Source organism: Haliotis cracherodii, unplaced genomic scaffold, assembly GCF_022045235.1.
Source record: "Haliotis cracherodii isolate W230 unplaced genomic scaffold, xgHalCrac1.p SCAF_4, whole genome shotgun sequence".
Classification (NCBI taxonomy): Eukaryota; Metazoa; Mollusca; class Gastropoda; order Lepetellida; family Haliotidae; genus Haliotis; species Haliotis cracherodii.
In genome coordinates this window covers 49,256,516-49,271,176 of record NW_027266297.1, presented here as the reverse complement: position 1 = coordinate 49,271,176, position 14,661 = coordinate 49,256,516, and the positions used below count along the sequence as shown (strand labels likewise).

The window sequence follows — 14,661 nt, the reverse complement described above, 5'->3', positions numbered from 1 at the left end:
TGTGGCCAGTAGGAGTCATACATAGTAAAGATAATAGATATATTGCAACAGTTGTGGAGGCAGCGACGATTATTTACACACACACTCTATACACAAGCAATATGAAAAGTCTGTAGCTGTCCCTTTCCGCGACCAATGTTCGTCTCCCGCTAAATGGATAATGGAAAACACACTGAGATGTTTCTTTTATCTAATACTGTGAAGAGTGACCAGTAGGAGTCATACATAGTAAAAATAATAAATATATTACAACAGTTGTGGAGGCAGCGACGATTATTTACCCACACCCTATGTACAAGTGATAGGAAAAGTCTGCAGCTGTCCCTTTCCGCGACCACTGTTCGTCTCCCGCTAAATGGATAATGGAAAACACACAGGGATGTTTCTTTTATCTAATAATGTGTAGTGTGGCCAGTAGGAGTCATACATACTAAAAATAATAAATATATTACAACAGTTGTGGAGGTAGCGACGATTATTTACATACACTGTATACACAAGCAATATGAAAAGTCTGTAGATGTCCCTTTCCGCGACCACTGTTCGTCTCCCGTTAAATGGATAATTGAAAGCACACAGGGATGTTTCTTTTATCTAATAATGTGTAGTGTGGCCAGTAGGGGTCATACATAGTGCGAATAATAAATATATTGCAACAGTTGTGGAGGCAGCGACGAATATTTACCCGCACGCTATATACAAACAATAGGAAAAGTTTGTAGCTGTCCCTTTCCGCGACCACTGTTCGTCTCCCGCTAAATGGATAATGGAAAACGCACAGGGATGTTTCTTTTATCTAATACTGTGTAGTGTGGCCAGTAGGGGTCATACATAGTAAAAATAATAAATATATTACAACAGTTGTGGAGGTAGCGACGATTATTTACATACACTCTATACACAAGCAATATGAAAAGTCTGTACTTGTCCCTTTCCGCGACCACTGTTCGTCTCCCGCTAAATGGATAATGGAAAACACACTGAGATGTTTCTTTTATCTAATAATGTGTAGTGTGGCCAGTAGGAGTCATACATAGTGCGAATGATAAATATATTACAACAGTTGTGGAGGTAGCGACGATTATTTACATACACTCTATACACAAGCAATATGAAAAGTCCGTACTTGTCCCTTTCCGCGACCACTGTTCGTCTCCCGCTAAATTGATAATGGAAAACACACTGAGATGTTTCTTTTATCTAATAATGTGTAGTGTGACCAGTAGGGGTCATACATATAAAAATATTTATATATACATTACAACAGTTGTGGAGGTAGCGACGATTATTTACACACACGGTACACAAGGATGTTTCCTTTATATGATAATGTGCAGTGTGACATGTCTGTGGCGTAAATATAAAAACATATTTGTATTATAATAGTTGTGGGGTAGTGGGGTTAATGTTCCCACACCAGGCAACATGAACAGTCTGTAGTTCCCTTTCCCAGACCAATATAATTATTTGATCACTGTGTTCGGTTCTTCGCTCAGGATGCTGTACGGGGTACCTTGACTTTACTGAGGGTTTATTGAAAATCACATGTTAAGTAAGGATAAGAATTTATGGATGAACAACTTATTTATTACAATTAAGAGCGACTTTTCGGTGTAGGTTCTAACGCCGTTATCAAAGTGATATACAGAGCGTGGCTGACAAGTATATACAAGTCGGAAGCAATGTTTATACAGTAGAGTAGATATTGTTATACTGGAGTAGAGAAGCCTGTTATGTACACACAAGGGTAGTGATGACAATCATCGGTGAAGTCAGCGACTTAAACAAAGGATGAAGACAGTAATATAAACAACGGGGTTATGGCTGATTGGGGTCTTTGATGAGTTGATGGTACGTCGGAGGTATGTAATAGCCTTGGTCACAGTTGATTGACGGCTGGAGTCTTTTGATGTTGATGGCTTCTTGTAGTTTCCTGATATTTGAGGGGAATGTGCACCTCCGCACCGTCCGATAATCATACATTATGGAGTAATGCAGGATAAGTTTCAAATTTAGTAAGATTTAAATATTTTTTTTTACACTTGCATACTTCGTCTAAGTGCCCGCCCGGCGCACCGTCAGCATCCCACGTAAGTCTTTAGATGTTATGTTTACAGCATTCATGATGTAACCACTTCCGGGGCCACGTGGCGTCTGTGGGAGTGTTGTAGCCACACACATAATTGAACAACTTCTTCTGCAGCTAGACCTCTCACAGCTTCGCCTTTCTGTCAAAAAACAGAAGTAAATGCATAAAGGAATAATGCAGGATAAGTATTCAAATGTAGAAATATTTACACATCACTAAATTTGGTGATAAAACATAACCCACATCAAACATCAAACCCACACAACTCCTGCAAACTATGACCCTTAAGCCTGTTAACTTTTTAATCCATCCAAGTCTTTATTCACACTAATTATCCTTGTAATTTTTTGTTATGTATATAATTCATTTTGGTATACGAGTACCTTAGGTTGCTTCCGTGAGCTTAGAAAAATGAGAATTGGATGTTCAGTCTCAGTGACTTGGCTTATCCATCGAGACTTTACATGAGGGCGTCATTCCCTTCCGTGCCATTTACTCTCTGGCACCACACAGAGTGGGCTGTGACCTTGTTTATGATGGCCTCATGGCATGATAGAGGCGTGAATCATGCTTATAATGTTTAATATTGCTGACTCTGGCGTTAAACAACATTCACTCAAAGCTGTGTTTGTGAAGCAAAGATGGTATTTGTGCACATGCATTTTAAGGAAATAAAGAATGTTTTAATGTTTATGGTTTATGGGCTCTGTGTTATTTTCAGTAAATATGATGACAGTTCATTTGGTTTACACACACAAAGGGAGCTACCTCTGCTTGGTATATATACTACAATTGTTATATTTATATTAACGCCACTGACAGGTCACTCTTCAAATTTTATGTAATAGAAACGGCCTTGTGTATTTTGTCATATAAATAAGACAGGAGGCGAACATTGGTCTGGGCAAGGGGCAGCTACAAACTGTTTATATTGCCTTATATATTGCATTTGGGAAAATCATCGTCGGTACCCCACAACTGGTATCATACAATTGTTTTTTTGTGTTTTTTTTATATTTACGCCAACTAACAGATCGCTGTACACATTATTAGAAAAGAAATAGCCTTTGTGGGGGTAGCGGCAATGATTGTCCCACACCCTATATATATATACAAGGCCATTCGTGCAACAAGTTGTCCCAGTTTCCCAGACCAATGCCCGTCCCCTGTACAAATAATAATTGTATAATACTAGTTATGGGGGTATTGTGGCGATGATTTTCCACAGCCAATGCAAGGCAATAGGAACAGTGTGCAGTTGTTCCTTTCCCAGACCAATGTTCGCGCCCCGTATAAAATAATATGAAACATACGCAATGCTCTTTTTTCATAATAATGTGTAAGAGTGACGTTTCAGTGGACCGAATAAAAAAGCATTGTATTATACCCATTGTAGGGGTAGCCATGAGGATTTTTACATATCTAAAAAAGGCAATATGAAGACTCTGTAGTTGTCACTTTCCCAGACCAACGTACGCCTCTCGTTTAATTGATGGGGAAAATACACAAGGATGTTTCTTTTATATAATAGTAATGTGTAGAGTGACCAGTCAGTGGCTTGAGTATACAAATAATAATTGTATTAAACTAGTTGTAGGGGTAGCGGCGATGATTTACGCACACGCTATATACAAGGCAATATGAAGAGTCTGTAGTTGTCTGTAGTTGTTTATAAAATATGGAAAATACGCAAAGCTCTATTTCATAACCTAAAAGTGAGCTAACAAGTTTAAAAATATCTGTTTACCTCTCTGATGACTTTAAAAAAATTGATAGCAAAATTTGTTTCTAGAAAAACGAAAAATAAGGGATCAGAGTAAATTAAAGTGGCCTGTGTTCTGAAAAGAAAGTTCGGCTATCGTTTGTCAGCTATATTTGTGAGATTGCGAGAATGTGTATAATGAATATGTATGTATATGTCCTTTCTAGTACCTAGACAAACGGATTTTACAAACGTGCATGTATTTATTAGTTTAGGGTAGTGTGATACATTACCACGATGTCTAAAGAGACTGAATCAAACCACAGATGATCTCAATCGTCACCTCACTAACAGTACAGATAAAAAAAATAATGGCTTTAAATGTGTTAAAATTGAGTGAGCTTGATCGAGTAAGTATATATACATATTATATATATAAAAGAATACTGGGTTCATAATATTTATTCAGACAAAAATGTATGGAATTGTTATAATTTGACTGGGATTTGTCTATAAAATAGCCGCGCATTTCGTATTGTCATGCGGAAGCTTAAATACAGTATAGTTGAACTACACGCGCGAGTATAACAGGCATACCTCTCGATAAACGTAGCGCTGTGGCCTGGTCTGGGAAAGGGACGTATACTGACTCGACCCCGTCATTGCTGAAGGTCCTCCCCCATCATTTCTGCTCAGGCACATCCGGAGACGTCCTTCATTGCTGGAGGAACACCTTATCTTTTAGCCGCTCTGGCACATCCGAAGACGTCCGTCATCGCTGGGAGGGATGCTTTAATATTGCTGGAAACCCTACTCCACACATTCAATCATGCGAGGCGTTAAGGGTTTGTACCCATGAATGGACACGGGTACTTGATTTACTGTGTCAATATGGAGTTTCTATATTCTTGCAACCCTACTCCACACATTCAATCATGCGAGGTGTTAAGGGTCTGTAAGTTTAATGGTATCTCCACAGCCTATGGCATCAGGCCCCGAGGTTATAAAACTTCCCTGAGTACGATTTCATGCTCAAATCCGGTTTCGTGCTCAACTCAAAACTCAGACTCAATAAACGGAGGTTATAAATAATCTGAGTACGTTTTCGTGCTCAAATTGAGCATGAAATCCGTACGATCTCAAGTACGCTTTGGACCGTGCTCAACGCTGAGTTCGACAACAACAATGGCAGCTCACCTGCGACAGACGCGACAAGCGAGGCGGAACACCCGTGTTCCGAGAGTCTTTCGAGATCGTTCTAACCCGCTGGAAGATTTAGATGTGGATGAAGTTTTTGACCGTTACAGATTTAGGCCAAATACTATAATATATATTTACTTGGTCTACTCGATCTGACCAGACAGACAGCTCGTAACTGTGCGGTTCCACCACTGTTACAGTTGCTGGTATGCCTTCGCTTTTTGGCGACAGGCGCTATGCATCTGCTGGTTGGGGACAGCCTAAACATTTCCCGATCTACAGCCGGCAGATGCATACGTGCAGTTTCCATGCAAATCTCCAAACTGACAGGAAGGTTTATTAAATTCCCAGTTGGAGGAGACGTTGTACGAGCGAAGGAGGCATTCGGCAACATCGCAGGTACGTACATGGGGTTTTCCCAATGTAAACACAAATAAATGATTTCATTGGTGTGATTCGCGTCAGTGCCATTTTGATTGGTCAGTAAAAAGAAAATGGGTCAGAGGTCGAGGTCATGTATATAAATAAAATAGAATTATAATCAAGCGACCGTGTGCGAAATACGCTCCAGTCGGAAAGCGCACGTTAAATCTCCAAACGTAAGTAAGTAATCAAGCGATAGATCTTGGGATGGGCTGTAAATGAAACTAGTAAACATTGCCCAGTGCAGTATGCTATCTATTGTGACACCATGACACGTTTTACTTACAGGATTCCCTAACGTAGTAGGGTGTATTGATGGAACGTTCATCCGGATACAGCGGCCTACCACGAACGAGGGAGACTTCGTGAACCGGAAAGGTTACCATTCCCTGAATGTACAGGTAAATAGGCATAATTTTACACCATAACTATTCGTTATAATGTATGTGTTGGTTTAGGGGTGGGGAGATGTATGACTTTTGTAAGTCTTATGTATGTATTGTAAATTGGAGTTTAAATTTCTGATTTGCTATCCCACAGATGTGCTGTGATGCAAATTTCTGCATCACAAGTTGCAACGCCAGCTGGCCGGGGTCTGTACATGACAGCCGCATTTTCCGAACGTCAGCACTGTGCAGGCAATTTGAAAATGGTAAGACACGTTTTTAGAACAATTTGGTGAAAGTATTCTGCAAGTGAACAAGCATATAGTTTATCCTGTTACAAATAATATAAAATCATTTCTGTTATAGTAATTTTAAGTTAAGATGTCAAGAAGTAGCAAGTTAATCATTTAGTAAATTTAAATCAATATACAGATATTTTTGTATGACATCTCATTGAATTGAAGTGACATACAAAGGGCAATTGCTTTGGAACCATGGATATGACACGGCATAAAATCTCAGAATCTCCATACCCATTTTAATTAATAAATAAGATTGGATTCATATCCTCATTTTCAATTATTTTTTTCTCACAAGTTATTTTTTAACTAAACAATTCCATTAATTAGGATGAATGTATTTGTTCCTGGAAAAGGTTTATTTCATTCATCATGTTCAAGATAAATATTGAAATATTGTAATTCTTGATGAGACAAATTTTATTCATACATTATATGTATGTACTTTTTACCAGTATTCAAATCATAAAACAATCTGTTATTCTTTCCAAAAAAAATAACCTTATTTTATTATGTTTAAGGACAGTACAAAGGTTTTCTGTTGGGGGACTCTGGCTACCCATGTCGTTGGTTCCTCCTGACGCCTCTACTGAACCCCACCAACCGTGCCGAAGAACGCTACAATGGGTCATTGTGCAGGACAAGAGTGCTCATTGAACAGACCTTTGGTGTCCTGAAACGGCGGTTTCAGTGCCTGCACAATGAGCTCAGGGCGACCCCAAGACAGGCTGTGACCTATGTTGTTGCATGTGTTGTGTTGCATAATTTGGGTATTGAAAGGGGGGATATTATAAATCATGACGAAAATCTAATGCCTCCATCTTCAAATGTGAATAATTATGTGCCACCGGTTACAGGTCAAAATGATGGAGCTGATGTGAGACGGCACATTATTCAGACATTTTTTAGTCGATAAGCATAGGAACATTTATTCCTACAGTTTAATCTATCTGAATTTGTGATTTCAAATGTATATCATCTTAATTAATGATTGTGTGAGTGGTATTGCTCAGTAAGTCAGATATGTCATGACAGTTAGACTTGAATACATAATCAATTTGGTCATTCAATGTTTTATTCAGATACAAGCAGTGCACAAAATGGAACAATATTTAATTTGTATAGTCTGGCCATGCCAACAGTGCAGATTTATTTGTTGTTTAACTCCTTACTCAGCAATATTCCAGCTATATGACGGAGGACTGTAAAGTAATTGTGTCTGGACCAGACAATCCAGTGATTGATATCATGAGCATCGATCCACCCAATTGGGATCGATGACATGTATCAACCAAGTCAGTGAGCCTGACCACCCGATCCCGTTTGCCGCCTTTTACGGCAAGTAAAGTGGGAGAATGTTATAATATAAAAAAGCACAGACTACGGTAGAAACTACCATTTTTAGTCCACATGCAAGTCGTTACAATGATAACATATAGCAAAAACCTGAAAAATGGCAAATGTCTACAAGTTCTTTCATACATTGACAAGTGGACACTTTGGCTCAAAGTGCAGGACTAGTTCAAATTTCTAACATTGCACATTGTGACACAGCAATTCAATTCATATTTGTTTCTTAATTTCTAAATTTGAACAAGATAAAGAGTTAGCTGGAATAAAATGTTGTCATTTGTTGTGAGTAAAGATACAGAACTTATGCATGTTAGGATATTCAAAATAGTCTGTATGAAGGACAAATATCTTGACCTAATGTTAGTATCAGCTGGACAAATGAAAAGTGCATGGTATTCATCATCTAGGTCTACACAAATTGCATAAACTATAAGTAAAGTCATGATCACTAGACATTCTATATTTATGTCTTTCTGTTGGCACATAATACTTGCATAAATGCTGAATTATCATCACAATGTTAGAGTTACATGCTTTAAAATGATCTTACTTAAGAGCACATAACAAAAAAATCAGGATTTTTGGAGCAGTTGCATATGTAATGAATAGTGATAAAACAATACAGATAGAGTTGATATTGTAACAATATTTCTTTGAATTATCATTAACTATTGTATCTGTCAAATTCAACTGATCATGTCCAAGCAAATCAGTAAATGTTGTTGTCATTCATATTGCATTTCTACATAACTCTCTTTAGTAAATTTGATAATAATTATTCTTCAGTTGGACATGATTCGACAAGAGAAACACCAAATTCCGCATTCATTTTTAGTTGGTAGTAGACTGATTTCCTCTGCAGCATTTGAATTTCAATGTCTAATTTCTTTTGATTTTTTTCTAATAATTCAATTTCCAGTTTCAGCTTCCTTTGTTCAAGTTTGATCCTTTCAGTGTCCTGTATTGTGTTGTCATATGTTGCCTCAGCTTGTGTTCTTTTTCGTTTGCGCCCGGTCTTTTTGTCTGTAAATAAAATGAGACTGACTTGTCACATTTTAGAAACATGAATTGTGTACTCTGCGTCATCTTTGGGAGTATAGTATTGTTGATAGCATTATGGGTGTTAGTGTGACTGAAATATAATTATACTAGTATTATATAAGGATTATGCAAACATAAATTTGATCTGTAACTGCAATCTTGAATATACTGAAATAAACTCTGAAAATGTTCATTATTTAGTATAGTAATATGTTCTACAGATATTACTCAGATCCTTCTGCTGTACCTTCTGCTGGGTTGTCTTGCTCATCAATGTGATGTGCTTCACCTTGCAGACCTGTAAATAAGGGGATACAATTTTTAACATTGAACAAATGCAAAAAATTATTGTATCATTTTCTGACATTTATATATTTAAGCATTCAATAAAGTCACAAAATAAAGTTATACTTTAATGTTATTAATTGAGAATAATTACATTGATTGTATACAATGTGTCAGCTCAGACAATAATGTTATGACAGGAATAGCAAACTATGCTCCACAGTACATGTTGGAAATTTTGGTATTTTGTTCAAGACATGACCTATATAAGGGAGACAACCCACAGAGTAATTAGATACATGTCCCATGTTATAGATGTGATTATGTATAATAATACATGTTAAAAGTATTCAGACATATGATGATATGTATTACCTTCTGGTGAAGCGGCAGCTACATCGCCATCATGAATGACTGAAGTGAACAGAATATTAAAATACAGTAATGCAGCTATTTTAATAATTTTCGGGTTAGAATTGACAAAAACAAATGCATTTGTGACTGAAATTGTGATGAGTGATTAATTTGATTATCTGACAAATATTAATCATTATTTGAATGATTTTGTACCAGTGCAATTCACAACAAATGTATTCATTACTTTGATCACAGGCATAAAAAAGTTGTTGTCTGAATTTTTTGTTGTTGTTTCCTTTGTCTTTTGACAGTACTTGATTTGTTTGTACTATATTTGATAAGTATTTTTGTCATCCAAATACATTGTCCCAGGTGATAGGTCTCACCATAACCAACATTAATGAGAAATAGTTGGCTTTAAAATTTACATTAATCTTTTACATATTGAACTGCCCATACCATCAGTGTCAATGCCATGTTCTAGGCCATGAATACCTGGCCTCCCCTCCAAAGACTGACAAAGGACCTCGTCCGCGTTGGACAGTGCTGGGAGTGGAGGCCCTCCTCCAGTTGTGGCCATTGACCTTTTAAGGCCGTCGATCTTGCTTTTAGCTACAATACAAACTTGCAGTTTAGTTCAGTAACAATAACATATATATTGAAATATTAAATTTGGGTTTCATTGAAATGTGTTCATGTGTTATTGAGGGATAAACATGTGTTTCATCAATTATATAATAACCATTTAATACATTATGATGGAGTAACAATGTTGACACAATATGCCTCTTAGTATTTTTCTAATATAAAAGAGTACCTCTTTGTTTCAAATTGAAGTTCTTCTTCTTCACTTCAATAGCCTCCCTTTTGGCATTGATGTGTCTTCTGAAAGTATATAAAAGAAGAGATATAATTTGAAAATTAATATACAGAACATGTTTTCTTCTTCACTGTCAAGGAATTGTGGAGGGGAAAGCCCATGAAAATAAATGTCTCCATTTATATTCCCGGTATATACAATAAAGTTAATGCAACGAAGAATCAGGTATATCAAGAGTGTGCTTGTCATGACACACATTTTCGACTGTTTACTTACGCAAACTGTTGGTTTGAAAAGAATCCACTAAAACTGTTTGGAGGATGTCCCTTGACCTTGACCCTAACTAGATCGTATGAATATTGATTATGCATAATCCAAAACAGGAAGTAGTGTAACCCACATAATTCTCACGTATCCCACCACAATTAGTGGAAAGCGAAGACACAGCCCCCCCCCCCCCCCTTACTTTTTTACTCGCTTATGATAGGTATACTTTGTTTTAGCGAACACAGTAAAAAAATCAGCATCGATCAATCCTGTGTCATAAAAGTTGAATGAACACTTTGCGCAAGACGTATTTATACCTTAATATAGCGTACCATGCTGCAAATGATATTAAACAACAAAAACATATGAACAACTTACGTGTTGAGGATATCCGTGATGCTTTGCCATCCATCGGTCCGCTGTCGATGGATGGACTTCACACCGCTCCCCTTTATTTCGCCGAACAACAGTTGCTCTCGCTGAACAACTTCCTGGATGAGACAAACCTCCTCCGCTTCTGACCACCCCTTACCCCGCCTTCGTGATTCGGTCACGCCCTCCGTTGCCATTGTAAATAAGCAGACGACAACATCCGGGTTGTTTTCTTACCATTCTTGACGGAAGAGTTCCAAATTGCCGCTTATATCATAAACAAAGATTCCTTTGAGCATGCTCAAGCCGAGCGTGAGTTGTTCTCAGCTGAGTACAGACTCAAGATGTTTTATAACCTCTGCTTGAGTACAAATCTCAACTGAGTACGAACTTGAGCATGAGCATGTATTTGAGCACGAAACTCAGTTGAGCACGAATTTTATTATAACCTCGGGCCCTGATAATTTAAGATGCAAAATACCCATGAATAGACACGGGTACTTGATTCACTGTCTCTTGTATTTCCTTGTATGTAGTTTCTAAATCCTTGCAGCCCTACTCCACACATTCAATCATGTGAGGTGTTGAGGGTTTGTACCCCACAATTAGCATCAGATAATTAAGATGCAAAATACCCATGAATGGACACGGGTACTTGATGGGGTGAGTTGCGCATCATGGCTGTACCACTTCCCTGACCCCCAGGAGTAAACCCGGGTGTCCTTCTAGTCACTTACTAGAAGTGGTACAGGGCTTGGCTGTTGGCTGTGGTGGTGGCGAGAACCGATTCCACTGTTGTCCCACGGATCCTTGATACCAAGTGGGCCACCTCGCCTATATCATTTGGGGTGCTGATCCTGTTATTTCTCGGGGACAGGTAGGGTGCATCTGTCTCTAGGAGTAGCCTATCTTCTGGTACCCTCCTTAAAGCTCTCTTTTGTTGAGATGTGAATCTCGCCACCATTCCAGAAAATCCAAAGTAGGCCCTGGGGAATTTGACCAACCAGGCCTCTAGAACCTGGTAATCTCCCCGAAAGCAATGGACATGAATGGCCATGTCTGATACACTATTTGCTTTGGATTCCTGGCAGTGCCTATCAAGGATGCCTATAGCAAGGCAATGGGCCACAGCACCAAAATTCTTCTTCTCGTCCATTGCGTTACCACGGCAATGGACCACCACTGGTAGGCCTGATGGCTTGAGTTTAAGCAGGCTTTGGAACACCTCCCTCTGTCGCACCCAGGAGGCTGGAGGGGTGGACTGGTCGATACCAATCTCCCCAAGGGCGACGACTTGAGGCTGTTTCAGGAGGTGGCAGATCTTCTCCTTGATAGCCTGGTTAAATTGGTCTGCCTTCTTAGGATGCAAACCAATAGCGTGGTGGATCCTTGTGTCCTGGCCTGTGACCTTTGGATATGTGCCCGGGTCACAATGTACGGACACCACACTAACCAACTGAAATGATCGATCTGGGTGTTGCTGGGGTCCTGGCTTTAGGGTGTCCTCCAAAGACCTACTTTCGAGGTACTTGCCAAACTGTCTAAGTTGGAGACGATCCAGATGACAGTGAGCATCGATGGCCTGAGGTGAGATGGGACCCGCAAGAGACTGACCATCAAACTCTGAGGCGCCCTCATCCAGGACGAGGACGTCCAAACCCTGCTCCATAGCTGGCGATGGCATTTCCGGTTGGGTCTCTGCCTCCATAGGACCCTCCTCCGCTTCCTCTTGTCTGAACAGTGGCTTGGCTGTGACCAGTGCAGTGGGTCCGACCTCCTTTGGGCTGGTCACACTTGCCAGTGACTGTAGCTGTGGTACCAAACCAAGACTATGGAGAGCCTTAAACCTGTCTCTCTGCTCCTCAGTAAGCAGGTTGAGGAGGTTCCCAACGACCCTCCAATGAAGGAGAACAGCCACCGAGTTCACCGGGCACATGGTGAACTTGTTGGGAACCCCAATAGCCAGCTTGCGAGAGAACTCCCTCATCCGGGTAAGACCACTCGGGGAAATTGGATATTCCTCCAATAGGTCAGAGCCATTTAAATGATCTACCAGGTCCTCAGGAGTAGACCCGGGACCGAAGATCTGTTTGGCCAGCCAGATCAGTGCTGTCTGGGCCTGAACCAGACGCTTCACCTCCACTTGTCCCTCATCAAAGCACTGGGGCAAATGACTCATCAGGTGTTGCCTGAGATGCCTTGTCCGTTTCGAGCACCCAACCACGAAACAAGGTGAGCCCTGTGCTGACAGGGATACGGAGGTGGTTTGGCCATGATCCTGTGTCAACCCTGGCTTGCGGTTCCTGATGGGCTTTCCAGGGTTAGTCGGGGATAATGAAGTCTGGATCACCAACCCCAACCTGTCCGAGGAAGTGACAGAAACTTTTCTCTGTACAGGCTTTCCCTCCATGATGGCCCCCTCTGGCTTCTGTCCCTGGTGGTACAGGTGTATGTCACCACGCCTTGGGGACCGCCCTCTCCTGTACGTGATAGCCCGGTTTCGTTGGGGGGACCTTCCCCTTCTTGGACTATGTCCTCGATGAGGTCTTCGAGATGGTTCACTCGTGGGGACGCATCTCCTTGGCGAACGAGACCTCTGAATGACCCTCGACCAGGACACTCTATGTTGAGGATGCCTTGAGGGCGAACGTGAACGAGCACGGTGTCCCAAGCAATCGCGTCTCCGGATAGAGCGTGAGCGGTGGTTCTCCATGTCAATGTTTGGTTGTTTTGTTTGGGGTTGTTTGGTTTTTTTGTCTACAGGTGCCTGCAAGAGTTGGAAACTATACATTAACCCAATCATCATCTAAGTATGTGCATGGGAAAACCACGCACATACATTTTCAGTTATAGAGACAGTAGTCACAGAAGTAAGAGTCCATTGTTTTAGACTCTTCCTCCGTGACCCCCACACACTCGCCGTGATACCATTCATCACAACCATCACAAGCAATCACAAGTGTACCATTGTAGGGTTTCTGGCACTTACAGTATAAGATGTCAGTCTCCTTTTGGTTGATATCAGACTGGTATTCCCCCTGTGTATCCTGTGTCATCCCCTGTTTGGACTCAAACTTGGCTTTTGCCCTCAACACCCATGCTGGAATTTTTCTATCCCGACACTGACGGAGACGGTCATGGTGGACAGTAGAATCTCGGTTCCTGTATCGGATGATAAACAGGGTGGGTGTTCGTTTCTTGACAATTAGAAAGGGACCCTTCCATGTGGGATGTAACTTTTTGCACTTACCTACCTTCACAGCGGTGTCCATGACATACACCAAATCTCCTTCGGTGTATGTACTTTCATTGGTTTTCAAGTCATAATCCCTCTCCATTCTTTGTAAGGCTGTTCGGAGATTAGACCTGGCCATTTCATGTGCCTCCTGGATTGCTCTCTGTAAGGAATTCACATACTCTGGCAGGGAGTTAGATACATGTTTAACGGGATCCAAACATCAGATCAGCTGGAACATTCACCTCTCTTCCCAGCATCAACTTGTTGGCTGAATATCCTGTCTGTCGGTTTACAGATGACCGTATCGCCCTTGCTAGCTGTGCTAGGTACTCGTCCCATCCTGCTTGTGACTTCCCTACATGACAGCGTATCATCTGGAGTAATGTCCTGTTATACCGTTCTACCTGTCCATTAGAAGACGGACGGTAGGGTGTTGTACGGGTTTTGTGAATGTGTAGCAAGGAACAAATTGACTTAAAGAGTTCACTCTCAAAATTACGACCTTGGTCCGTATGTAATTGGAACGGATAGCCAAATCGAGAGAAAAACTCATTGATAGCGGCTTGTGCCGTCGCCTCCGCCTTTTGACTTGGAAGAGGGATGCACTCAACCCACTTCGTGAATTGATCCACCATCATCAATATGTACTGATTCCCTTTTTTGCTTAAGGGCAATGGACCAATAAAATCCAGGTGCACCCTTTCCATTGGCGCGCCTGCATGGAAATTGGTCATTTTCGCCCTAGAGTGTTTAGAGGGTTTCTTGTTCTTACTACATTTCTCACATGTTTGGACATATTCCTGTGCATCTTGAGAGCATCGGTACCAAT

General features: G+C 40.6%; 2 protein-coding genes and 1 pseudogene across 3 annotated transcripts; 1 reads left to right on the top strand and 2 right to left on the bottom strand.

Annotated features, from left to right (window-relative positions):
• The first annotated feature begins 4,510 nt into the window (after positions 1–4,510).
• On the top strand, positions 4,511–9,384 carry LOC139479115 (putative nuclease HARBI1; annotated as a pseudogene).
• Positions 8,027–11,291, bottom strand: LOC139479116 (myb/SANT-like DNA-binding domain-containing protein 4). Of its 2 annotated transcripts, none has more exons than XM_071261883.1 (6): positions 10,601–11,291; positions 9,953–10,020; positions 9,595–9,747; positions 9,154–9,192; positions 8,741–8,791; positions 8,027–8,475 (listed from the first exon to the last, which is right to left on the bottom strand). In XM_071261883.1, the coding sequence occupies exons 1-6, from the start codon at positions 10,789–10,791 to the stop codon at positions 8,228–8,230; spliced, it is 750 nt and encodes a 249-aa protein (XP_071117984.1). In that variant the 5' UTR covers positions 10,792–11,291; the 3' UTR covers positions 8,027–8,227. The 2 variants fall into 2 exon arrangements, with proteins under 2 accessions (XP_071117984.1, XP_071117983.1); XM_071261882.1 differs by lacking the exon at positions 10,601–11,291 and adding an exon at positions 10,232–10,340.
• A 22-nt stretch (positions 11,292–11,313) lies between these two features.
• On the bottom strand, positions 11,314–12,773 carry LOC139479114 (uncharacterized metal-dependent hydrolase YcfH-like). The gene has a single exon (XM_071261881.1). The coding sequence runs from the start codon at positions 12,771–12,773 to the stop codon at positions 11,331–11,333; it is 1,443 nt and encodes a 480-aa protein (XP_071117982.1). The 3' UTR covers positions 11,314–11,330.
• Positions 12,774–14,661: the final 1,888 nt, after the last annotated feature.